General features: G+C 37.0%; 1 protein-coding gene across 1 annotated transcript; it reads right to left on the reverse strand.

Annotated features, from left to right (window-relative positions):
• PDCL2 (phosducin like 2) lies at nucleotides 1,952–24,494 on the reverse strand. The gene is made up of 5 exons (XM_013964523.1): nucleotides 24,380–24,494; nucleotides 23,645–23,735; nucleotides 16,726–16,869; nucleotides 7,973–8,181; nucleotides 1,952–2,129 (listed from the first exon to the last, which is right to left on the reverse strand). Exons 1-5 carry the CDS (start codon nucleotides 24,408–24,410, stop codon nucleotides 1,972–1,974), a joined length of 633 nt encoding a protein of 210 aa, XP_013819977.1. The 5' UTR covers nucleotides 24,411–24,494; the 3' UTR covers nucleotides 1,952–1,971.

The following is a 25,411-nucleotide window of genomic DNA, read 5'->3' on the forward strand; positions in this document are numbered from 1 at the left end:
ATAATCAAGGCTATGGTCTTCCCCGTTATCACATTCAGCTGTGAGAGCTGGACTGTGAAGGAGGCAGAACACAAATGAATCGATGCCTTCGAACTGTGGTGCCGGAGAAGACTCCTGAAAGTCCCTTGGACAGCAAGGAGATAAAACCAGACAATCTTAAGGGAAATCAACCCTGAATACTCATTGGAAGGATTGATGCTGAAGCTGAAGCTCCAGCATTTTGGTCACCTGATACAAACAGCTGACCTACTGGAAAAGTCCTTGATGCCAGGAAAGACTGAGGGCAGGAGAAGAAGAGGGCGCGAGAGGATGAGATGGCCGGATGGCATCACTGATGCAATGGACATAAACTTGGGCAAACTTTAGGAGATGGTGAGGGACAAGGAGGCCTGGTGTGCTGCAGTCCATGAGGTCGAAAACAACTGGGCGACTGAACAACAACAACTCAATCTGTATTTAACTTTCCCTCCACTTCATCATTCTCTGCTGCCTCTATGGTCCCTGCTGCTGCTGCTGCTGCTACTAAGTCGCTTCAGTGTCTGACTCTCTGCGACCCCACAGACGGCAGCCCACCAGGCTCCCCCGTCCCTGCGATTCTCCAGGCAAGAATGCTGGAGTGGGTTGCCATTTCCTTTTCCAATGCATGAAAGTGAAAAGTGAAAGTGAAGTCACTCAGTTGTGTTCGACTCTTCGAGACCCCATGGACTGCAGCCTACCAGGCTCCTCCGTCCATGAGATTTTCCAGGCAAGAGTACTGGAGTGGGGTGCCACTGCCTTCTCCACTATGGTCCCTACCCACCCCCAAGAACAGCAAATACCCTTTTCTGACTTCATGTTAAATTTCCTCGTGCTTGCTAAGCTGCTTCAGTCATGTCCGACTCTGTGCAACCCCTTGGACTGTACCCACCAGCCTCCTCTGTCCACGGAATTTCCAGGTAAGAATACTGGAGTAGGTTGCCATTCCCTTCTCCAGGGGATTTTCCCAACCCAGCGACTGTCTCTCATGTCTCCTGTACTCTTTACCACTAGCACCACCTGGGAAGTCCTAAATTGCCTAGTTCTCACCAATTTATTTTTGTAATCTAATCACTTAAACTTGGATTCTCTCAAAAACATCAGTGAATACCCAAAATCACAATGATGGGTCACCAATACAAACAAACTAGAAGACTAGAATATGTTGTTAAACTATTACATGCTGGATTTAACACCACTTTCTCTAAAAGTGGTGTCAATTATTAAGCCAAGATAAAACATGCTGCAGGTCTTCTGCAGTGTCCAAATATTATATATTTTCTCATGATGAATTCTTCTGAGATTACTATTAAAAGATATGTAAGCTTCACAATATACTTTTCTCACTTCTCATGATTTAGAAACTTGCATGTTATACAGGTCTAATGATTCAATAGCCTACTTAGTAAGCTAATACTTTCTGACAATAATAGAATTATTAAAAATTATAACAATGAGTAGAGATGTTTCTTGGTACTTTTTAGAATCTTTAAATTGCATTTTTCCATTGAGTGCTTAATTTTTTTAATAGGTAAGAGATTTCAAAGAAAAAGCATATGATCATAAATTTAAGTATTTTCACTCAAAGCCTCTAAATAATAGACCTTAATATTAAAGTAAATTAAATTCCATGGTTCTTTTTCATTGTTTTTATTCACGTGCCTCTTTGGAAGTGATTAGGCAACACAGAGGACTTGTAATATATTTGTTATTGTCTAAAAAGGATCAGAAAAAGGATGAAGTACAGAAAAATATTAAGGTTTCAGGACAAATTCTAGTTTTGTCAGAGGCAATAAATATTCTGAAATATCTGGAAGTTTTTGTAATTACATATAAGCTATAATTCTAATATGAAAATGAAAATAAATTTATTTATAAATATTCTGATCTCTGATTATAAAGGCAGGGACAAAAACACTTCATATATAAACACTTTAAAGCTATTTATTAAATATTCTATTTGGTGTCTTCATTATCACTGTTTGAGCTATCAGTGTCATCATAAATAGAAGTGTTTCTAATTGAAGATACCATCACATCTACAATGGCTCTTTTGGGGTTTTCTTCCAAATCAGTCTGTATTGCTCCAACTTCTGCTAGCTTCCATTCAAGTTCTGCAAAAAATAACCCAGCAATAAATCAGATAAAAATCTTGGAACAACTATATGAAACAGAAGTTGACTCCAATAAAATTAATGTGGAAATGATGATATATTTAGAACTTAATTACAATGAAAGTACTATGTCAAAATACACATTGGATATAACAGAGTTATACTTAAAGGGAGAAATTATGGCTAACTTATTTTTAAATGACTGAAAATAGTGCTTTGAAAGTACAAAAATGAAGCTAGGAAAAAAAAATTAAAGTAAATCCAAGGAAAGCAGAAAGAGAGATATAATGAAGAAGAGACTTTAGCAAAGGTTGAAAAGCAAAATCAATAGAGGTGACTAACAAAATCACAAGTTGGTTCTTTGAAGAGACTAATAGACACACCTTAGGCAAAAAAGATCACAAGAAAAAGAAACAAAATAAACAATATAAAGAATTATATTTGGCAAAAACAAGATAAAGATTTTAAAGCCATGAAGCTACTATGAGAAAAAAGTATGCCAATACATTTGAAAATTTTAACGGGAAAACTTCAACAAAAAAATGTGAATTATGTAAACATATTTAAGAGTGAAACTGAAAAAAACTGAACTGATAACAAAAACCCCCCAATCCTGCAAACTGCTTATTTTGTTAAATTTATTCCTAAGCACTGTGTAAATGAACAGAACATTTGTGAGGAAAATTACAAAATAAACTTAAGAGGAAAATTACAAAATATAATACAATTGGCCCTTGAACAGTTGAACTGCAGAGGTTCGCATGTATGTGGATTTTTTCAATAAATGCATATTATAGTACTACACAGTCCATAGTTGTTTGAATCCACAGATGCATAACTGTAAGTACAGAGGGCCAACTCTAAAATTATGTGTGAATTTTTCACTGCATGGGGGTCAATACTCATAACTCTTGTGTTGTTCAAGGGCCAACTGTATATACATTATATTTATGAAGAAAGTTACCAGAAGAAAGATCAAAATTAATGACAAGCTATATCTTATTCACAGTTAGGAATATTCGCTATTATTAGGATATCAAGTCTTCAACAATTAATCATTAAATGTGATTCTAATAAATAACCAACAGGATTTTTCACAGACTAATTCCAACATTTGTATTACATTTTGAAAAAGACTTGCCCTACTACAGACAGCTAAATTGTTAGGAAGGTACAGTAATTAACATAGTACTGTACTGATTCAGGGATAGACAGAGCAGACCACTGGAACTTAGTAGAAACTTCAGAAACAGATTGAAGCATCTTTTTTTAATCCTGAAAATGACATAGGAGATATCAAAAATCAGTGGGGGGAAGACACCTCACATACATTAAGATGGTTACTATTTAAGAAAAGAAAGGGAACGAACAAGTGTTGGTAAGGATGTAGAAGAATTAGAACTTCTCTGCATTGTTGGTGGGAGTGCTACATGGTGCAACCCCTGCGGAAACAGTATGCTGTTGCTCAAAAATTAAAGTAGAATTGTTATATGATCCAGCAATTCTACTTCTGACTATACACTCTAAAGAACTAAAAAGAGGGACCAGACTAGATTATTTGCATATCCACGTTCTTAGCAGCATTATTCACAATAGCCACAAGGTAGAAGCAACAAATCTGTCCATCAACAGATTAATGGGTCTGCCCTGTAGCTCAAAGGGTAAAGAATCTGCCTGCATGCAACGCAGGAGACCCAGGTTCGATCCCTGGGTTGGGAAGATCCTCTGGAGAAGGGAATGGCAACCCACTCCAGTATTCTTGCCTGGAGAATCCCATGGACAGAGGAGCCTAGCGGGTTACAGTCCATGGGACTGCAAAGAGTCAGAACGACTGAGTGACTAGCACTACACTAAAATGTACTATAAAAAGAACAATGAAATATTATTCAGCCTTAAAGTTTTAAAAAGGAAGGAAATGCTGACACATACTACAATACAGATTCATCTTGAGGATGTTATGCCAAGTAAAATAAGCCAGTCACAAAAGGACAAAACTGCATAATTCATTTATACGATGTACTTTGAGAATAGTCAAATTCAGAGTTAGAAAGTAAAATGGTGGTTGCCAGGGGCTGGAGGGAGCAGAGAATAAAGAGTTACTGTTTAAGGATATAGAGTTGCAACTCTTTGCAAGATGCAAAGAGTTCTTGAGATGGATAATGGTGATGATGGCACAACAGTGAAAATATACTTAATATCATTTAACCATATACTTTGGGCTTCCCTGATAGCTCAGTTGATAAAGAATTCACCTGCGGAGACCCTGATTCAATTCCTGGATTGGGAAGATCCACTGGAGAAGGGACAGGCTACTCACTCCAGTATTCTTGGGCTTCCCTGATGGCTCAGCTGGTAAGGAATCCGTCTACAATGTGGGAGACCTGGGTTTGATCTCTGGGTTGGGAAGATCCCCTGAAGAAGGGAAAGGCTACCCATTCCAGTATTCTGGCCTGGAGAATTCCACGGACTGTATATGGGGTTGCAAAGAGTCGGACACAACGGAGCGCCCTTCACTAACCATATACTTTAAAATGATTACATAATATAACTTATTTATTCATAAATTAAGTTCTGGATATATAATTTATTGCAGGGTAACAATAATTAATAATACTGTATTATACATTTTTAATAATTCAAAGGATGAATTTCATGTTATGTGTATTTTTAAATAATTTACATTTTTTTCAGATGTTATAATTTTAAAAAGTATAGTCCAGAAACACACTACTCATGATAGTGACTGCTTAGTGGGGCAGGGAGGGGAACAGAACTAGGAATGGAAATATAGGCAACTTCAACATCTGTACTGTTTATTTCAATAATAAACAAATAGTTGAAGGAAATATGAACAATGTTCACATTTGTTATTTTGGGTAATGATTATGTGAATATTTTCTATATTATTGTTTGTATACTTATGTATTTTTTTAATTAAGAGGATAAGGCACAACAGATGGCCAACAAACATATGCATAGATGCTCAACAATACTCATTATTAGAAAAATGCAAATCAAAACCACAATGAGTTATCACCTCACACCAGTCATAATGGCCATCATTTAAAAAATCTACAAACAATAAATGCTGGAGAGGATGTAGAGAAAAGGGAACCCTCTTGCACAGTTGGTGGAAATGAAATTGATTCAACCACCATGGAACAACAGACTGCTTCCAAATAGGAAAAGGAGTACGTCAAAGGCTGCATATTGTCACCCTGCTTATTCAACTTATATGCAGAGAACATCATGAGAAACGCTGGGCTGGAAGAAACACAAGCTGGAATCAAGATTGCCGGGAGAAATATCAATAACCTCAGATATGCAGATGATACCACCCTTATGGCAGAAAGTGAAGAGGAACTCAAAAGCCTCTTGATGAAAGTGAAAGAGGAGAGTGCAAAAGTTGGCTTAAAGCTCAATATTCAGAAAACTAAGATCATGGCATCTGGTCCCATCACTTCATGGGAAATAGATGGGGAAACAGTAGAAACAGTGGCAGACTTTATTTTTCTGGGCTCCAAAATCACTGCAGATGGTGACCCCAGCCATGAAATTAAAAGATGCTTACTCCTTGGAAGGAAAGTTATGACCAACCTAGACAGCATATTAAAAAGCAGAGACATTACTTTGCCAACAAAGGTCTGTCTAATCAAGGCTATGGTTCTTCCAGTGGTCATGTATGGATGTGAGAGTTGGACTGTGAAGAAAGCTGAGCACTGAAGAACTGATGCTTTTGAACTGTGGTGTTGGACAAGACTCTTGAGAGTCCCTTGGAGACTCTCATGCAAGGAGATCCAACCAGTCCATTCTAAAGGAGATAAGTCCTGGGTGTTCATTGGAAGGCCTGATGCTGAAGCTGAAACTCCAATACTTTGGCCACCTCATGCAAAGAGTTGACTCATTGGAAAAGACTCTGATGCTGGAGGGATTAGGGGCAGGAGGAGAAGGGGATAACAGAGGATGAGATGGCTGGATGGCATCACTGACTCAATGGACATGAGTCTGGGTAAACTCTGGGAGTTGGTGATGGACAGGGAAGCCTGGCATGCTCCAATTCATGGGGTCGCAAAGAGTCGGACATGACTGAGAGAATGAACTGACTGACTGAACGTCACTGATGGAGAACAGTATAGAGAAACCTTAAAAAACTAGGAACAGAAACAGAATTACCATACGACCCAGAAATCCCACTACTGGGTATATATCTTGTGAAAACCATAACTGAGATGGACACATGTACACCAATGTTTGCTGCAACATTTTTTACAATAGCTAGGATATGGAAGCAGCCTAGATGTCCATTGACAGATGAATGGATACAGAAACTGTGGTACATATATACAATGGAATGTTACTCAGCTTTAAAAAATAACGCAAGTCAGTCCTAATGAGGTGGATGAACCTAGAGCCTACTGTACAGAGTGAAGCAAGTCAGAAAGAGAGACACAAATATTTATATTCATGCATGTGTATGGAACATAGTGAGATGGTACTGATGGACCTGTTTGCAGGGCAGCAGTGGAGACACAGATAGAACAGACATGTGGACACAGTGTGGGAGGGAGAGGGGGTGACTTCAGAGAGTAGCACGGAAACATGTACATTACGATATGACGCAGGGAGCTCAACCCAGTGCTCTGTGAAAGCTGAGAGGGGTGGGATAGGGTGGGAGATGGGAGGAAGAGTCAAGAGGGAGGAGACATATGTGTACCTGTGACTGATTCATGTTGATGTGTGGCAGAAACCAGTACAATATTATAAAGCGAATATCTTGCAATAAAAATTTAGAAAAATATACTAAATAAATTTCAGCCCTGAAAAAAAAAAAAAAGAGGATAAGGCACAGGCTGAAAAAGTAAGATGTTAAAATAAAGAAGGAAGGAAAACTCTGGAACAATTAGAATTCTGGAAGTCTTACTAAGGCCAAAAACAGTTCTGGGGGAATGATACAGTGAAAGAAAGACTGTTAAAAATAGCTGTTCACAGTGGCTTTAATTATGATGGTAAGAGAAATGATTTTAATAATACAGAATTATATCAGCTCCAAGAAATGACTAACCGAAGAGTTAGGTGTTAGAACTAGGTTTGGAAGTAAACATTTTTCGAGAACGTAAAACTATAATGCCCTTTGCTATGTACTATGAAAAAGAAAGTAGTAGAAGGCATAGTCCTTGCACCTGTTAGGGAGACAAAACTCAAAGGGAATGGGTTAACCAACAAAATCTGAGAATTTGTAGATAAATGTAAAATAAGTTGTGCATAGAATATATGCTATAGAAATTCAGTAGAGAACATGAAAACAGATTATTAGTTGGTCCAGCATCACATAATGGATTAAATGGAAACCTAAGAAGGAATAGGGTTTGGAAGGAAGGATGAAGCAGGGTAGGGTATTTAGGGTACAGAGAAAGAGTAAGAAACAAAGTGTTGGGTTGGCCAAAAAGTTCGTCCAGATTTTTGTAATATTTTATGGAAAAACCTGAAAAAATTTTTTGGCCAACCCAATATAAAGGCACAAATGAGTTAAGTGTGTTTGAGATAGTGGTTGAAGACCAGCTTGGTTGCAGCAGAAACTGCAGAAAACATTGAGAAATACAACTGGATAGATGGGCTGAAATTTTTAAGCATATGATTCTGAATTTTTAATGTATTTAAAACAAAGAATCATTAAGGATTTAAGCAAGTGGGTGTTATGATAGTATTATAGTAGGCAAATTAATCTGAAGGCATATAAGAAGAAACTAGAAACAAGGGAAAAGCCTAATGTTTTATGAAAATAAATTTTCATATTTGTTATGTAAGTTTTCTTAACAGGCAAATTTTAAAAGTAACATCATTACCTTCGAGCTTGAGATTTATCCCTCCACATTCTATAATTCCAATGAATTTGCCTTCTATCTGACCATTTTTATAAACAAAAATGGTTGGTAAACAATTGTCATGGTAGTGTTCAATACAGCTATTCACGATCGCTTTAACAAATTTAGTTTCAGGAAACTTTCTTGCTAGGAGACTAAGATGCTGGTTAACCAACAAACACATTGGGATGCTAAAAAGAGAAACAATACACACAACATCTTTAAAAAAAAAAACAGGCTACTTATCTCAATCTAATAAAATAAGTAAAACATTTCCATGACAAAAATATATCTTCAGATTTTCTTTTAATATAAGATCGCATCAATTGTAATCCTCTATTTTTACCTTTAGTAGTGATAAACTATAGAGTCTCTGATTTTCATTACAAAAACTGTTATAGCCTGGGAATGAAGCCTGCTACCATGGGAATTTGCAGCCTAACTAAGGCTAACCACATTTGACTTGGCAGCAGTGTAATCGAGTACAATGTAATTGAGGAACCAGTAAGTTCCTAGCTTATAGGACACTGAGGGGGAGGGGAGGGGAAAGAAAGAAAAAAAAATACAAAGCAGGGCATGTCTAGGGGATCCTTAGCAGTTCTGAATTGAAACAAGGGGACCCAATTCTTGGTCATAGGTTATTTCCATATGAGAAGTTTTTATCTCAAACTTCCTTGAATTCCTTTTACTCAAACTTCATCCACCGTTTTCTTTGACATGCCATATCCTGTTCCCCAACACCCAGAACGGTTCACCGAAAATTTAAAATTGATCAGAAATGTAACCAAAATCGGCAATTCTTCCAGCTCTATCCCTTAACTCTCATTACACTGTTTTAATTAGTCACTTTTCTCTATCACTCACTCACAGCTTTATTAAATTCTTTCAAAGCTAGTCCTCAGCTTTATCCCACACTCCTTCCATTTCCTATGGAGCCATTCTTTATTTTGTTATCCTATTTTCTTAAGCTATCCTTCTCTACTCTACACAAACATATTCAAAATACTAGAAAATTTTTAAAAAGTCCTTTCTCATTCTCTCTCCCTCTAATAACTACTCTTTCCTGGTCACAGCTCAGATGAAAAAAGATTTTAAAAATCTCTATATCATTCACTTCCCTTCTTAAAAGGCTCTCCTTTATTGATTTCTGTGATAATTTTTTCTATGAATTTCCTTTTTACTCCTTTGACTTACTCCTTATGTCAATACCTCAAATGTAACTATGTCAATACCTCCTTGTAACTATGTCCTAGACCCTCTTCTCATTCTAGACACATTCACTGGGCATTCTAAAAAAAAACCAAAACACTAAATTTGATACAAGTGTATCTCACCTTCATCTTTGTATACATTTTCTCATCATTCATATGGAGGATATTTGAAACAATTCAGTAGAGGAAAGAAAGATTACTGTGAACCATGTTAATCAGAGAAAAGGTCTTTGTCTAACAGACAAAATTAGTACATTCTTCTCTTGAGATCTTCCCTGGTGGCTCAGACGGTAAAGTGTCTGCCTGCAATGTGGGAGACCTGGATTCGATCCCTGGGTTGGGAAGATCCCCTGGAGAAGGAAATGGCAACCCACTCCAGTATTCTTGCCTGGAGAATCCCATGGACAGAGGACCCTGATAGGCTACAGTCCATGGGGTCGCAAAGAGCCAGACAAGACTGAGCGACTTCACTTTCACTTCACTTTCTCTTACATGTCCTTTCAATACATACATCTATATAGATAGATAAATAGATAGATATACACATGAAATGTTTAATTCGTCTCTTGTACTATATCATAAAAGCATCTTATTCCCATTTGTATTCTCAACTCCTGCAAACCATCATAGGTATAGTTGAAGTTGAAGCTCTCTTAAGTGAGTGGCTCATACCAGGACATATTGCATGCTGCAGGCAGGTGGTAACCCTCCTGGACTTTATCCACTTTCCCCCTCTATATTTGTTTATGCACACTGCATATTTTATTATAATTAACAAATAAATAAAAGTGTGACAACAAAAGTCATTGTAGTTCTGAAGAATATCAAATGCATGCTTTGGAGAAACATGATAAACATGAATCACTTAGAAAAAAATTGTTGTGTAGCTCATTGTAAGCCAGACTAATATAAATGCAGAGGAATAATATAGATTTCTGCACTCAAATTGCTTCATATGTACTTGTGAATTCTTGCTCCATTTTAAACAAACTCTGAAAATGAAACCAATCATAATATACTAGGTCTTATCAATATTGGGGGAAGACTTTGTATATTTTTTAATTTGTCTTCTCTTTGCCAATTTCTGGCTTTTATCATCAATTTTTTTTTTGCTAACCTTGTTTTACAAATTAGAAAAACTCAACAAAGTTTTAATAAAGTTTAACAAAGTTTAATAATAAAGGCCTGATATGATAGGACCACAGCTAATTTCATATTCAACAGTGAAAAGCTGAAAGCCTTTCCTCAAGATGAGGAACAAGGCAAGGATGCCCACTCTTACCACTTTAATTCAACATAATATTGGAAGTCCTAGCCAGAGCAATTAGGCAAGAAAAAAAAAAAAAGGTATCTAAATAGGAAAGGAAGAAGTAAAGCATGTCACTATGACATGGTATTATATATAGAGAACCCTAAAGATTCCATCAAAAAAATTGTTAGAACTAATAAAAGAATTCATTAAAGTATACACAATAGTCAGTCACAATACACAAAAGTCAGTTATGTTTCTATAACTAAGAATGAACTAAGTTATGTTTCTATATACTAGGAATCAGAAAGAGAGAAAACAATCCCATTTGTAATTGCATCAGAAAGAATAAAATACCCAGGGGTAAAAAAACATCTGAAAACTACAAGACATTAATGAAAAAAAGTGAAAAGGAAACAAACAAATGGAAAGATACTCTGTGCTCATGGATTGGAAATTTTCATATTATCCCAATCAATCTACAGATTCAATACAATCCTCATCAAAATTCCAAAGGAATTTTTCACAGAAATAGAACAAATAATCCTAAAATTTGTAAGGAATCATGAAAAAAATCCAAGTAGTCAAAGCAATCTTGAGAAAGAAGAACAAAATTGGAGGCCAAATGTTTCCTGATATTAAACTGTATTATAAGGATATAGTCATTAAAACATTATGTAACCAGTAGGAACACAAACACAAAGGAAAAAAACACACAAAGATCAATGGAAAGCATAGACAGACCAAAAATAAACCCATACTTACATGGTCACTTAATTTATGACAAAGGAGGCAAAGAACACACAACAGGAATGAACAGTGTTGGGAAAACTGGACAGCAACACACATAAAAATGAAATTTGACCGCTGTCTTGCATCACACACACAAAAATAACTCAAAAAAGATTAAAGATATAAATATAAGACCTGAAACCATAGAACTCCTAAAAGAGAACCTAGGCAATGACATAGATCTTGGTGATAATTTTTCGATTCTGACACCAAGAGCAAAAGCAATGAAAGCAAAAATAAATAAGTGAAACTACATTATACTAAAAATCTTCTGCACAGCAAAAGAAAACCATCAACAAAATGAAAGGCAACCTACTGAATGGGAGAAAATATTTGTAAATCATACACCTGATAAGGAGTTAATGTCTAAAACATGTAAAAGAACTCATAAAATTCAATAGCAAAAACCCAAAGAATCTGATTTTAAAATGGGCATAAGATCGGAATAGACATTTTTTCAAAGAAGATATACAGATGGCCAACAGGCACATAAAAATATACTCAACATTATTAATTACCAGGGAAATGCAAATGAAAACCACAGTGAGATAACACTTCACACCTGTGAGAATGGCTATTATTAAAAAGACAGGAAATAACAATGCAGCAAGAATGTGGAGAAAAGAGAATTCTTGTGCACTGTTTGCTGGGAATGTAAACTGATTCAGCTACTATGGAAAACAGTATAGAAGTTCCTAAAAAAATTACAAATAGAACTACCATGTGGTCTAGCAATTCCATCTCTGGCTATTTAACTGGTGAAAAAACACTAACCTGAGAAGATATATGCAGCCCCATATTCATTGCAGCATTATTTACAATAGTCAAAATACGTAAACAATCTGAGTGTCTGTCAGTGGATGAATGGACAGAGAAATTGCAGTATATATACCACTGAATATTATTCAGCCATTAAAAAGAATGAAATTTTCTCATTTGGGACAACATGGATATACCTATAGGGTATTATGATAAGTGAAATAACTTAGAGAAAGACAAATGCCATATGATCTCTCTTACAGGTGGAATCTAGAAGGCTTCCAGAGGGTGGGAGAAGTGGATAAAGGGGGACCAAAAGTTAGAAAGCCAAAGCAGAGAATCACACAAAAATATCTTTTTAAATCTAAATATTTTCTTTTCATCTGACATATATAAACATACATTAACTTAGTAATCTTTGATATTGGCTCAGGAGCTTCTCATTACAGCTTTTCTCATCTAAACTACACAATAATGCATTGTCTTCCATATCTTCTTAGTACATGCAGGTCATATAGGTATATGTATGGATGTATATTTTGCTGTGCAACAGCAGCTAATACTACATCATAAAGCAAGTATGTTGTTCAGTTTCTACATCGCATCTGACTCTTTGTAACCCAATGGACAGCAGCACATCAGGCTTCCCTGTCCTTCGCTATGTCCTGGAGTTTGCCCAGACTCATGTCCATTGAGTTGGTGAGCCTATCAAACCATCTCATCCTCTGTCCTATCCTTCTCCTCCTGCCCTATAATTCTAGTAAAAATTAATTTAAAAAAATAAATCATCTTAACACTAAGTGATGTTATATATCAAGTTATGTAAAAAAAGCTAAGAAAAACAAAGTGCATATAGTTTAATTTATATTTCAGAATATATATATAGACAGATAAGTACAACTTGTTACAAATCTAGATACTGCTTTATTTTACTGGATATTAGAAATATGTACTACCTAACTCAAATCAGTTTTCCACATAAAACTGTGCCATTAATACTTTATAAGCTTTATTTTCCCTCAAACTGGTGAAGTCAGTTTCATGGGAAATATTCATGTGAAATAATCTATTCATGGGAAATAGATGGGGAAACAGTGTCAGACTTTATTTTTTGGGGCTCCAAAATCACTGCAGATGGTGACTGCAGCCATGAAATTAAAAGACGCTTACTCCTTGGAAGAAAAGTTATGACCAACCTAGATAGCATATTCAAAAGCAGAGACATTACTTTGCTAACAAAGGTCCATCTAGTCAAGGCTATGGTTTTTCCTGTGGTCATGTATGGATGTGGGAGTTGGACTGTGAAGAAAGCTGAGTGCCGAATAATTGATGCTTTTGAACCGTGGTGTTGGAGAAGACTCTTGAGAGTCCCTTGGACTACAAGGAGATCCAACCAGTCCATTCTAAAGGAGATCAGCCCTGGGTGTTCTTTGGAAGGAATGATGCTAAAGTTGAAACTCCAGTACTTTGGCCACCTCATGGGAAGAGTTGACTCATTGGAAAAGACTCTGATACTGGGAGGGATTGGGGGCAGGAGGAGAAGGGGATGACAGAGGATGAGATGGCTGGATGGCATCATCGACTCGATGGACATGAGTTTGGGTGAACTCCAGGAGTTGGTGATGGACAGGGAGGCCTGGCGTGCTGCGATTCATGGGGTTGCAAGAGTTGGACATGACTGAGCGACTGAACTGAACTGAACTGAAGCTTTATTTTCCCTCAAACTGTTTAAGCTAATCCACAAATATCTAATTAGAAGAATTTTATGATTACTGTCAGAATAAGAGCTGAGTCAGTGGTATGACCCCACTTATGGGGCAGTGGTCTTAATGCAGGAGGCAGGTGGGAATTGGTGGTAGCAGTGAAAAGTATGGAATTAGGAGACTATGGCACTATAGATTGTGGTGCAGGGAGAAAATGGTTGCTTGAAAGTTCAAACTTGGTGTTGGGGTTTGAGGGCCAGAATTTAACCTCAGAAGAACTGTAAAAAAAAAATAAGCAAGACTTTTGATGTCAACTTATAAGCCTAGTTATGAAATTTGAGGTACAAAATAGGCAATGGGGTATACAAACAAAGCTAGTGGAGGTGATGGAATTCCAGCTGCACTATTTCAAATGCTAAAAGATGATGCTATTAAGGTGCTGCACTCAGTATGCCAGCAAATCTAGAAAACTCAGCAGTGGCCACTGGACTGGAAAAGGTCAGTTTTCATTCCAATACCAAAGAAAAGTGAAGTGAAAGTGAACTCGCTCAATCGTGTCCAACTCTTTGCGACCCCGTGGACTGAAGCCCATCAGGCTCCTCCATCCATGGTATTCTTCAGGCAAGAATACTGGAGTGGGTTGCCATTTCCTTCTCCAGGGGATTTCCCTGACCCAGGAATTGAACCCAGGTCCCCCACATTGCAGGCAGATGCTTTAACCTCTGAGCCACCAGGGAAGCCCAGTCGTGATACCAAAGAAAGACAATGCCAAAGAATGTTCAAATTACTGTACAATTGCACTCATTTCACATGTTAGCAAAGTAATGCTAAAATTTCTCCAAGCAAGGCTTCAGTAGTACATGAATGGAGAACTTCCAGATGTACAAGCTGGATTTATAAAAAGCAAAGGAACCAAAGATCAAATTTCCAACATCCACTCTATCATAGATGCAGAAGGCAATGGCAACCCTCTCCGGTACTCTTGCCTGGAAAATCCCACGGACAGAGGAGCCTGGTAGGCTGCAGTTCGTGGGGTTGGGAAGAGTCGGACACGACTGAGAGACTTCACTTTCACTTTTCACTTTCATGCATTGGAGAAGGAAATAGAAACCCACTCCAGTGTTCTTGCCTGGAGAGTCCCAGGGACAGGGGAGCCTGGTGGGCTGCCGTCTGTGGGGCTGCACAGAGTTGGACATGACTGAAGTGACTTAGCAGCAGCAGCAGCAGCTGGATCATAGAAAGAGCAAGGAAATCCCCCCAAATCATCCACTTCTGCTTTATTGACTACACTAAAGCCTTTGACTGTGTGGATCACAACAAACTGTGGAAAATTCTTAAAGAGATGGGAATACCAGACCACCTTACCTGTCTCCTGAGAAATCTGTATGCAGGTCAAGAAGTGACGGTTAGAAGCAGACATGGAACAATGGACTGGTTCCAAATTGGGAAAGGAGTACATCAAGGTCGTATATTGTCACCCTGCTTATGTAACTGATATGCAGAGCACATTATGCAAAATGTCAGCCTGGATGAAGCACAAGCTGGAATCAAGATTGCTGGAAGAAATACCAACAACCTCAGATATGCAGATGATACCACTTTAATGGCAGAAGTGAAGTAAAGTCACTCAGTTGTGTCCAACTCTTTGCGACTCCATGGACTGTAGCCTACCAGGCTCCCCTGTCCATGGGATTTTCCAGGCAATAGTACTGGAGTGGATAGCCATTTCCTTCTCCAGGGGATCTTCCCGACCAAGGGATCGAACCCGGGTCTCCTGCATTGTAGACAGACGCTTTACCGTCTGAGCCACCAATGGCAGAAAGAGAAGAGGAACAATTAAAAAAAAAAAAAAAGAACCTCTTGATAAAGATGAAACAGGAGAGTGAAAAAGCTGGCTTAAAACTCAACATTCAAAAACTAACATCATGGCATCTGGTCCCATCACTTCATGGTGACTAGATGGGGAAATAGTGGAAACAATGATAGATTTTATTTTCTTTGACTCCAAAATCACTATGGGTTGTGACAGCAGCCATGAAACTAAAAGACACTTGCTCCTTGGAAGAAAAGATATGACAAACCTAGGCAGTGTATTAAAAAGCAGAGACATCACTTTACTGACAAAGGTATGTACAGTCAAAGCTATGGTTTTTCCAGTAGTCATGTATGGATGTGAAAGTTGGACCATAAAGAAGGCTTGAGCACCAAATAATTGATGCTTTTGGTTTGTGGGAGGTCAAAAAAAATAAGCATAAGAGACTTGATACATCCAAATGCACTGCATGATCCCTGATTAGGGATCAAAAATATATGTATTATAGAAATATCATTATGATTATTCAAAAATATATGTATTTATGATAGAGGTTCTGAAGTTACTTGGAGAAATTTGAGTTAAGGACTGGCTGGGTATTAGATGGGGCTTCCCTGATAGCTCAGACGGTAAAGAATCTGCCTGCAATGCTGGAGACATGGGTTTGGTCCCTATTAGGAATTATGGTTAATTTTGTTTGGTGAGAAAATATTATGGTTATATAGAAAAAAGCCCTTAGATTTTGAAGATGCACGCTGAGATACTTAAGAGAAACGCATCATGTAATTCATTTTGAAATGGTTCTACAAATACACACATATAAATATACAAACAAAATGATACAAATACAGCAACATTTTCACTGCTGAAATCTACCTAGCTGGTATGTAGGGTACTCATTTTATCATTCTTCCTGTTTTTTTCTATGTTTGAAATTTTCTATAAGCTTTTCAAATTAACTGACAAAGTACTTGTTTTTCTAATAAGTATGAGAAGTTCTTTAAGTTACACCTGAAAATATATTAAAATAATTCAGTCCCTGAAGCCAATGACTCTACACATATATTTTTCTTTTTTAATTGAAGTATAGCTGATTTACTTTGTTTTCTTGGTAAGTCTTTGTTATATGCTTTATCAACATTAAAATGAAAAATATGTATCTTAAAACATTAGAATATTAGATTTTTACAAAAAGCTACAGTAATTACCTGGATCTGTATAGATGAATTATAACCCACACATCCTTTTCTGCATTTGTGACTTCATTCACATATTGATTTCCAGAAATTTCTCTTAATTCCCCAAATTTTTGTTTTTTCTTTAGAACTTTCCATTCCTGTAACCGCTTTTCCCTAGTTAAAAAAAATTACATAAAAATGTCATATTCTTAAGACTGCTCCCATATACAGTAACAATCTAGGGATGTGAACGGAATGCTAGCACATATGAACCTCTTTAAAGAATAATAATTATTAATGGCTTTACGGTGGCAATTCCTCTTTTTACATGGTTATTTGCTTTTTTCATGGGTATTATAAAATATAAGAAATTAGCTATTGATTTAAATTTATTGTTCTTGACTAAGTCAATTATAGTTATTGAGAGTTTATTTAGACATTGGACCAACAAATTCTTGAATACAGATTAGATAAAGGGAGAGCATGCAGAACAATAATAACTAACATTTACTGAGAGTTTACTATGTTTCCAGACACTGTTTTCAGCATGTTTATTAATTTAACCTTGCAAAAGCTTAATGAAGTTAACACTATTATAAGCTCTTAGCTTTCATGCTAAACTGACTTTCAGTTCAAAGTCTTTAGTGAACATGTATATTGCAGGTAGACAGATGATAGAGAACAGTGATTATGAGTATGAACTCTAAGGTCAGACTAAACTGGGTTTAAGAGTCAGCCCCCACTTACTAGTAGTATGGACTTGGCAAATTTTAATCTTTCCAAGTTTCAGTTTAACTCCAATGTGAAAAAAACTAAAATCTGCTTGCCTGGGACTGTTCAAGATTAAATGTAAGCATATAAATTTCTTGGGGTGGTACCTAGCATCATCCCATGAGTGTTTAATAAAGGTTGCCTAACTATTCATTTACTGTTGTTTAGTCATTAAGTCATGTCTGACTCTTTGTGACCCCCAAGGATTGTAGCCTGCCAGGCTCCTCTGTCCACAGGATTTCCCAGGCAAGAACATTGGAGTGGGTTGCCATTTCCTTCTCCAAGGGATCTTCCTGACCCAGGAATCCAACCCACATCTCCTGCATTGGCAGGCAGATTCTTTACCACTAACCTACCAGGGAAGCCCTATTAATCTTATAGAGAACCTTAAAATGTGGTTAAACAACTCCCTCCAAATGCATACACTTTGATTTAGTTGTTAAATACTTGGATTCATGAAGCGATTCCAAATGGTTCTGACATACCTACAAGTATCTCAAAAGTTACTGACTCTATATACCTAAGGTACCTGAGAGTACTTACTCCCTTTCTTTTTCTCTCATTCACTGCTGGTGAGAATGCAAAATGATACAGCCACTTTAGAAGACAGTTTGGCAGTTTCTTTACAAAACTATACATATTCTTACCATATGATCCATTTATTAAGTGCCTCGGTATTCACTCAGAGGAGTTGAATACATGTCCACACAAAAACCTTCACAGAGATGTTTACAGCAGCTTTACTCATAATTGCCAAAAGTTGTAAGCAACCAAAATGTCCTTTAGGAGGTGAAGGGATAAATAAACTCTGGTATATCCAGATAATAGAATGTTATTCAGTGCTAAAAAGAAAGGAGTTAATAAGCCATGGAAAGACATGGAGAAACTTTAAATGCATATTATTAAGTGAAAGACGCCAACTTGAGAAGGCTATACACGGTACAACAGTCTGAAGAAGGCAAAACTGTAGACACAATAAAAAGATCAGGGGTTGCCAGCAGTTGGCAGGGGAGAGAGATGAACAGATTGACTACAGAGGATATTTAGGGCAGTGAAAATAATCTGAATGGTACCATGCTGCTGCTGCTGCTAAGTTGCTTCAGTTGTGCCCAACTCTGTGTGACCCCATAGACAGCAGCCCACCAGGCTCCCCCGTCCCTGAGATTCTCCAGGCAAGAACACGAGTGGGTTGCCATTTCCTTCTCCAATGCATGAAAGTGAAAAGTAAAAGTGAAGTCGCTCAGTTGTGTCTGATTCTTCACGACCCCATGGACTGCAGCCTACCAGGCTCCTCAGCCCATGGGATTTTCCAGGCAAGAGTACTGGAGTGGGGTGCCATTGCCTTCTCTGGGAAAGGAGTATATCAAGGCTGTATACTGTCACTCTGCTTATTTAACTTATAGGCAGAGTGCATCATGTGAAATCCCGGGCTAGATGAATCAAGACTGCCAGGAGAAATATCAATAACCTCAGATATGCAGATGACACCACCCTTAAGGCAGAAAGAGAAGAGGAACTGAAAAGCCTCTTGATGAAGGTGAAAGAGAAGAGTGAAAAAGCTGGCTTAAAACTCAACATTCAAAAAAAAAAAAAAACTCAACATTCAAAAAACTAAGATCATAGCAGCCAGTCCCATTACTTCATGGCAAATAGATGGAACAATGGAAACAGTGACAGACTATTTTGGGGGGCTGCAAAATCACTACAGATGGTGCATGCAGCCACGAAATAAAAAAAAACACTTGCTCCTTGGAAGAAAAGCTATGACCAACCTAGATAGCATATTAAAAAGCAGAAACATTACTCTGCTGACAAAGGTCTGTCTAGTCAAAGCTTTGGTTTTTCCAGTAGTCATGTATGGATGTGAGAGCTGGACCGTAAAGAAGGCTGAGCACTGAAGAATTGATGCTTTTGAACTGTGGTGTTGGAGAAGACTGTTCAGAGTCCCTTGGACTGCAAGGAGATCAAACTAATCAATCCTAAAGGAAATCAGTCCTGAATATTCATTGGAGGAACGAATGCTGAAGCTGAAATGCCAATACTTTGGCCATGTGATGCGAAGAACTGACTCATTGGAAAAGACCCTGATGCTGGGAAAGACTGAGGCAGGAGGAGAAGGGAATGACAGAGGATGAGTTGGTTGGGTATGGGATGAGTTGGTGGTATGTCCACCAACTTGATGGACATAACTTTAAACAAGCTCCAGGAGCTGGTGATAGACAGCGAGGCCTGGTGTGCTACAGTCTATGGGGTTGCAAAGAGTCGGACAAAATTGAGTGACTGAACTGAAATGTTGTTATATACTGTATGTCCACTAACATTGATTTATAATTATTGTTTTATAAACAATATAGAGAAAAGGGAGTTAAAAACCAAAAGTATAGTAATATTGGCTTTTATATTTACCTATATAATTACCTTTACCTATATTTGTTTATTCTTCCTATGGTTTTAAGTTACTGTCTAGTGCCCTTTAATTTCATCCCAAAGGACCCCTTTAGCTAATTTTTAGGGCACTTCTACTAGTAACAAGCTCACTTATATTTCATCTAGAAATGTTCTTAATTTCTCCTTCATCCCTGTAGCATCAGTTCAGTTCAGTTGCTCAGTCGTGTCCAACTCTTTGCAACCCCATGAATCGCAGCACGCCAGGCCTCCCTGTCCATCACCAACTCCTGGAGTTCACTCAGACTCACATCCCTCGAGCCAGTGATGCCATCCAGCCATCTCATCCTCTGTCGTCCCCTTCTCCTCCTGCCCCCAATCCCTCCCAGCATCAAAGTCTTTTCCAACGAGTCAACTCTTCACATGAGGTGGCCAAAGTACTGAAGTTTCAGCTTTAGCATCATTCTTTCCAAAGAACACCCAGGACTGATCTCCTTCAGAATGGACTGGTTGGATCTCCTTGCAGTCCAAGGGACTCTCAAGAGTCTTCTCCAACACCACAGTTCAAAAGCATCAATTCTTTAGCGCTCAGCCTTCTTCACAGTCCAACTCTCACATCCATACATGACTACTGGAAAAACCATAGCCTTGACTAGACAGACCTTTGTTGGCAAAGTTATGTCTCTGCTTTTGAATATGCTATTTAGGTTGGTCATAACTTTTCTTCCAAGGAGCAAGCGTCTTTTAATTTCATGGCTGCAGTCACCATCTGCAGTGATTCTGGAGCCCAAAAACATAAAGTCTGACACTGTTTCCACTGTTTCCCCGTCTACTTCCCATGAAGTGATGGGACCGGATGCCATGATCTTCATTTTCTGAATGTTGAGCTTTAAGCCAACTTTTTCACTCTCCTCTTTCACTTTCATCAAGAGGCTTTTTAGCTCCTCTTCACTTTCTGCCATAAGGGTGGTGTCATCTGCATATCTGAGGTTATTGATATCCCTGTAGCATAGTTTAGCCAAATATAGACTTCTTGGTTGATGAGGTGTTTGTTTTTTTTTTTCCTTGCATCCTCTAAGATTTCTGACGAGAAACTGGCTGATTGATAGTCTTTCTAAGAGATGTGTCTTTGTGTGGGCCTTTGAGTTTATATTAACTGGAGTCCTCTGAGCACCATAAATCTGTAGATTTATGCCTTTTCTCAAATTTGAGACATTTCCAGCTAGTATTTCTACAGGTATGTTTTCTGCTCCATGTATGACAAATGTACTGCCTGGATTCTCATACTACACGTGCTAGTTTACCTAACAGTGTACCACAAGCAAAGCCAATTAGGCTCATTTGCTTTTCTTTATTCTTTTTTCTTCCTGTTCCTCAGACTCAAACTTTCAATTCTCCATTGTCAAATTTTCTGTCTTATGCTTGTTCAAATATGCTTTTGAAGCACCTTAGTGTATATTTCAATATTGTACTTTTTAGTTTCAAAATGTCTTTTTGGTTTCTTTTTATAATTTCTCTTTATTGCTATTCTCATTTTGTTCATATGATGTTTTCCTGTTTTCACCTATGTCTTTCTTTAGCTCTTTGAACATCTTTAACTAAGGTGTCTTAAAAATCTTTGTCTAGTAAGTCTGACACTTTGGCATCTTCAGATACATTTTGCATTGATTTATTTTGTTCTCTTGAAAGGACCATACTTTCCTGTTTCTTTTTATGCCTTGTGATTTTTTTTTTTGAAAACTGAATGTTTCATGTAATTGATAACCCTAGAAATCAGATTCTTCTTCTCACTCATGTTTTTTGTTTGTTTTCACATCGGGTGTGTCTATGACAGGATTTAGCCTGAGGTAAAAGCATACATCTCAGGTCTTTCCTGCGACTTCCACTTTTCCAAGGCTTTCTAAATTCCCCCATATATATGGATGCTTTTGAATGTTTTTTGTTTTTTTTTTTAAACCCTCAAAACCAAAAAAACAGATGTGGCTCCTTAAAATACCATGGAAGCCACTTGAGCCAGGAGGGTTGACACAATGGCTGCCAATCTCTGTGTCTGTACCTCTGCTTTTAGAAGCAGCAATCTGCAATCAGAACACAGAACCCTGATATTTGAGGACAAAGTTCTTAATGCCTACCTTGGCTCCAGCAAGCTGTGCCAGAAGCATAGGTTGCTGTTGAAACAGCTGTCTCCCATGGGGCTGTGGAAATGAGGGATGGGTAGCTGTTACTACACTGAGGACTGAAATCAACCAATACTAATTGTAATTTACCAGCCAAGCTTTATGCTGGAAATTTCAAGTATTCAAAATAGACTCCAGAGTTCCAAAGTCTTCACTTCAGTTTCTGCTAGTACAATCGTTGCCTGGATAGAGAGATGGATTTCTGGAGCTTTTTACTCTGCCATCTTTGCTGGTGTCAAACTGACCAGTTGTTTTTGAAAAGTCTCTCAAATTTGGGTTTCTCTGATATCTTCTTATGATCAGATTGATGCAATGCGTTATTGAGAATACCACTGATTGTGCATCTGTGATAGAGCTGACGTGTCCTCCTTAGCACATCATATTATTGTGTATTATTGGTGATGTTAATCCTGGTCACGTTGCTAAGATGGGGTCTGCCAATATTCTACACTGTGAACTTTACTTTTTCCTCCTTTATAACTATTAAATATTTGGGGCAATACTTTGAGATTACGCAAAAATCCTGTTTCTATTTAAACTTTCACCCACTCATTTTAGCAACTATCAGTAGATTACTGTGATGTTCTGATGGTGACATTTCCCTTTACTTCATTTTATCTACACGTATTCACTGGAATTCTTCAGTGATGAAGAAGTGTTACTTTGTTGAATTTGTTCATGTATTCACTTACTTATCTGTATTACTATACACTTAAGGATAATCATTTTATTACTTATTTTATAATTCAATATTATAATAATTTAGTTTTTCAACTTGTTTCAACTCTGGCAATTATAAAATCTTTCAGTTTGGCTCTTGTGCCTTAAAATTTTCAGCACTTCCTTAACTTTCTGATAATGCCCCAGACTCATGCTGCTCTTTCTCAACTCACACTGTTGACTAAAGCAGTTCTCTAAGAAACACTGATTCCTTTTATTGAAGAATAGTATTATGAATCAAGAGCTGAATTTTACGTATGTTCATTGCTACCAGAGTATTGCTGCTTCCAAACCAATGCACTGATTTTTTGTGGGTATTAAAACAACCTTGGATTCCTGGAATCAACCCCATTAGATCAGAATGCATTATTCTTCTTTTAAATTATTGGACTTAATTTGCTAATATTTTGATAAAAAATTTTCATACCTACATTCATAAGAGATGTTTTTCTGTAGCATTCTGTTTTTGCAATTTCTCTGTCTGGTTTTGGTACCAGGAGAAGTTAGGAAATCTATGCACTTGTTCTAACTTCTGAAAGAATTTATGACTAGCAATTAATTATTCATTAAATGATAGAAACCCTTAACAGACATCATACTATAAGGAAAATCATGGTCCTCTTTTTATTAGCCTTCTAGTGACATTTTCCACTTTACTCATATGTAACTTGACGAAGTTCTGCTGAGTATTATTGAACAGTTTTTTATTTAAGCAAAGGTAAAAAAGATCAGGGGAAAAATCCATCTTATGTAAAGTGAGTTAGTTTTTAAATGTAACTTAAAAATTAGTTTTGTTCTTTTTAAAATATAGTCTCTACACAAAAATAAGAATTTGTCCTTAGTTTCATCAATACTTCATTCAAAATCTCATAAATTATCCAAATGAATCACTGTACCTATATATTTCAATAGCTCTCATATCTTCATCATCAAATTCATCTTCCGTTTCCTTCAATTCTGCAAGAGTCATCTTTTCATATGGTTTAACTGAAACACAATAAGAAGTTGTAGATAAATGAGTTATTTAAAATCCAATTTTACTTGATAATTACATGTCTAGAAAAACAATAGATAAATGGAAATCAAGAATATCTTTAATGTTGATATTAAAGTTTCTTCATCATATAAAGCTATATTGTGGTTGACTCTTTCAAGTTTGTTTGGAATATTATTACTCCCTCAGAGTTCACAGAACTATCAGAGTCGGACACGACTGAAGTGACTTAGCAGCAGCAGCAACAGCAGCAGCAGCAAGTTACATTTAAAAATAGATGTGAAAATCAGCTAGACCTCATAAATGTAGAATTCCCCAAGTACCTGGAAATACTGGCAAGTAATACATGTATACAGAATGACAAAAATAGAAGGTAATCACAAGGCAGAGAAATGTAACAGAAAAAAAAAAAACTCATTAGGTTGAATACTAGGGCATTTCAGCTCTAATATTAAGATGTAACTTTCAATACATGAATTAGGAATTTTAGGTGTCAGCATCCTAATTTCAATAGTATGAATGGGATTTCTATTAAATTATTTCTAACGTCCTATCTCCCTCTAAATTCACAAAATACATGATCACTATCATAACTGTATTATTCCCTTTACCCAGACCACCAAATGCACAACTATACCCATTGCTTCTTTCTGTAAACGTAAAACCATTTCTTCAATTTCATCTTTGGGCTCTTCTTTTGGAGGAAGAATGCCAAAATCTCTTAAAATATCATTCCATTCTGTATCTTCATTTGGATCCTATATAAAAAAATTTTTAAACCTATTAGAACAGTTGTACATTTCAATATTGTAAAATTGATATGCAGCAGTTCTAACCATGCAATTATTCATGAACTCTACAGATAAACTAGATAATTAGTTTTAAAGACTAGATTTCCCAGTACTAATGCAACTACATATATTGATAAAAAAAAGAATACATCCTGTACCCTCAATGTTATACTGAGATGTTTAATTAAAAAAAAATATATATATATATATACTATTAATGAAGAAACTTGAAAGTCACAGAAAATAATTTGAAGACTATAATAGGCAAAACCAATTCACATCATGGTTGCAATCACCATCTGCAGTGATTTTTGAGCCCAAGAAAATAAAGTCTGTCACTGTTTCCATTTATTCCCCCATCTATTTGCCACGAAGTGATGGGACCGGATGTCATGATCTTAATTTTCGAATGTTGAGTTTTAAGCGAACTTATTCACTCGCCTCTTTCACCTTCATCAAGAGGCTCTTTAGTTCCACTTTACTTTCTGCCATTAGAGTGGTACATCTGCATATCTGAGGCTGTTGACACTTCTCCCAGCAATCTTAATTCCAGCTTATGATTCATCCAGGCCAGCATTTCTCATAAGGTACTTTGCATTTAAGTTAAATAAGCAGGGTGACCATGTACAGCCTTGACATACTCCTTTCCCAACTTGGAACCAGACAGTTGTTCCATGTCTAGTTCTAACTGCTACTTCTTGACCCAAATACAGGTTTCTCAGGAGAAAGGTATGGTTTGCTACTACAATACTTTAGAAGATTTCCCACAGTTTGTTGTGATCCATATATACAAAGGCTTTAGCATAGTCAGTGAAGCAGAAGCAGATGTTTTTCTGAAATTCCTTTGCTTTCTTCAAGATCCAATTAATGCTGGCAAT

The sequence above is a fragment of the Capra hircus genome, chromosome 6 (genome assembly GCF_001704415.2).
Source record: "Capra hircus breed San Clemente chromosome 6, ASM170441v1, whole genome shotgun sequence".
Lineage (NCBI taxonomy): Eukaryota > Metazoa > Chordata > Mammalia > Artiodactyla > Bovidae > Capra > Capra hircus.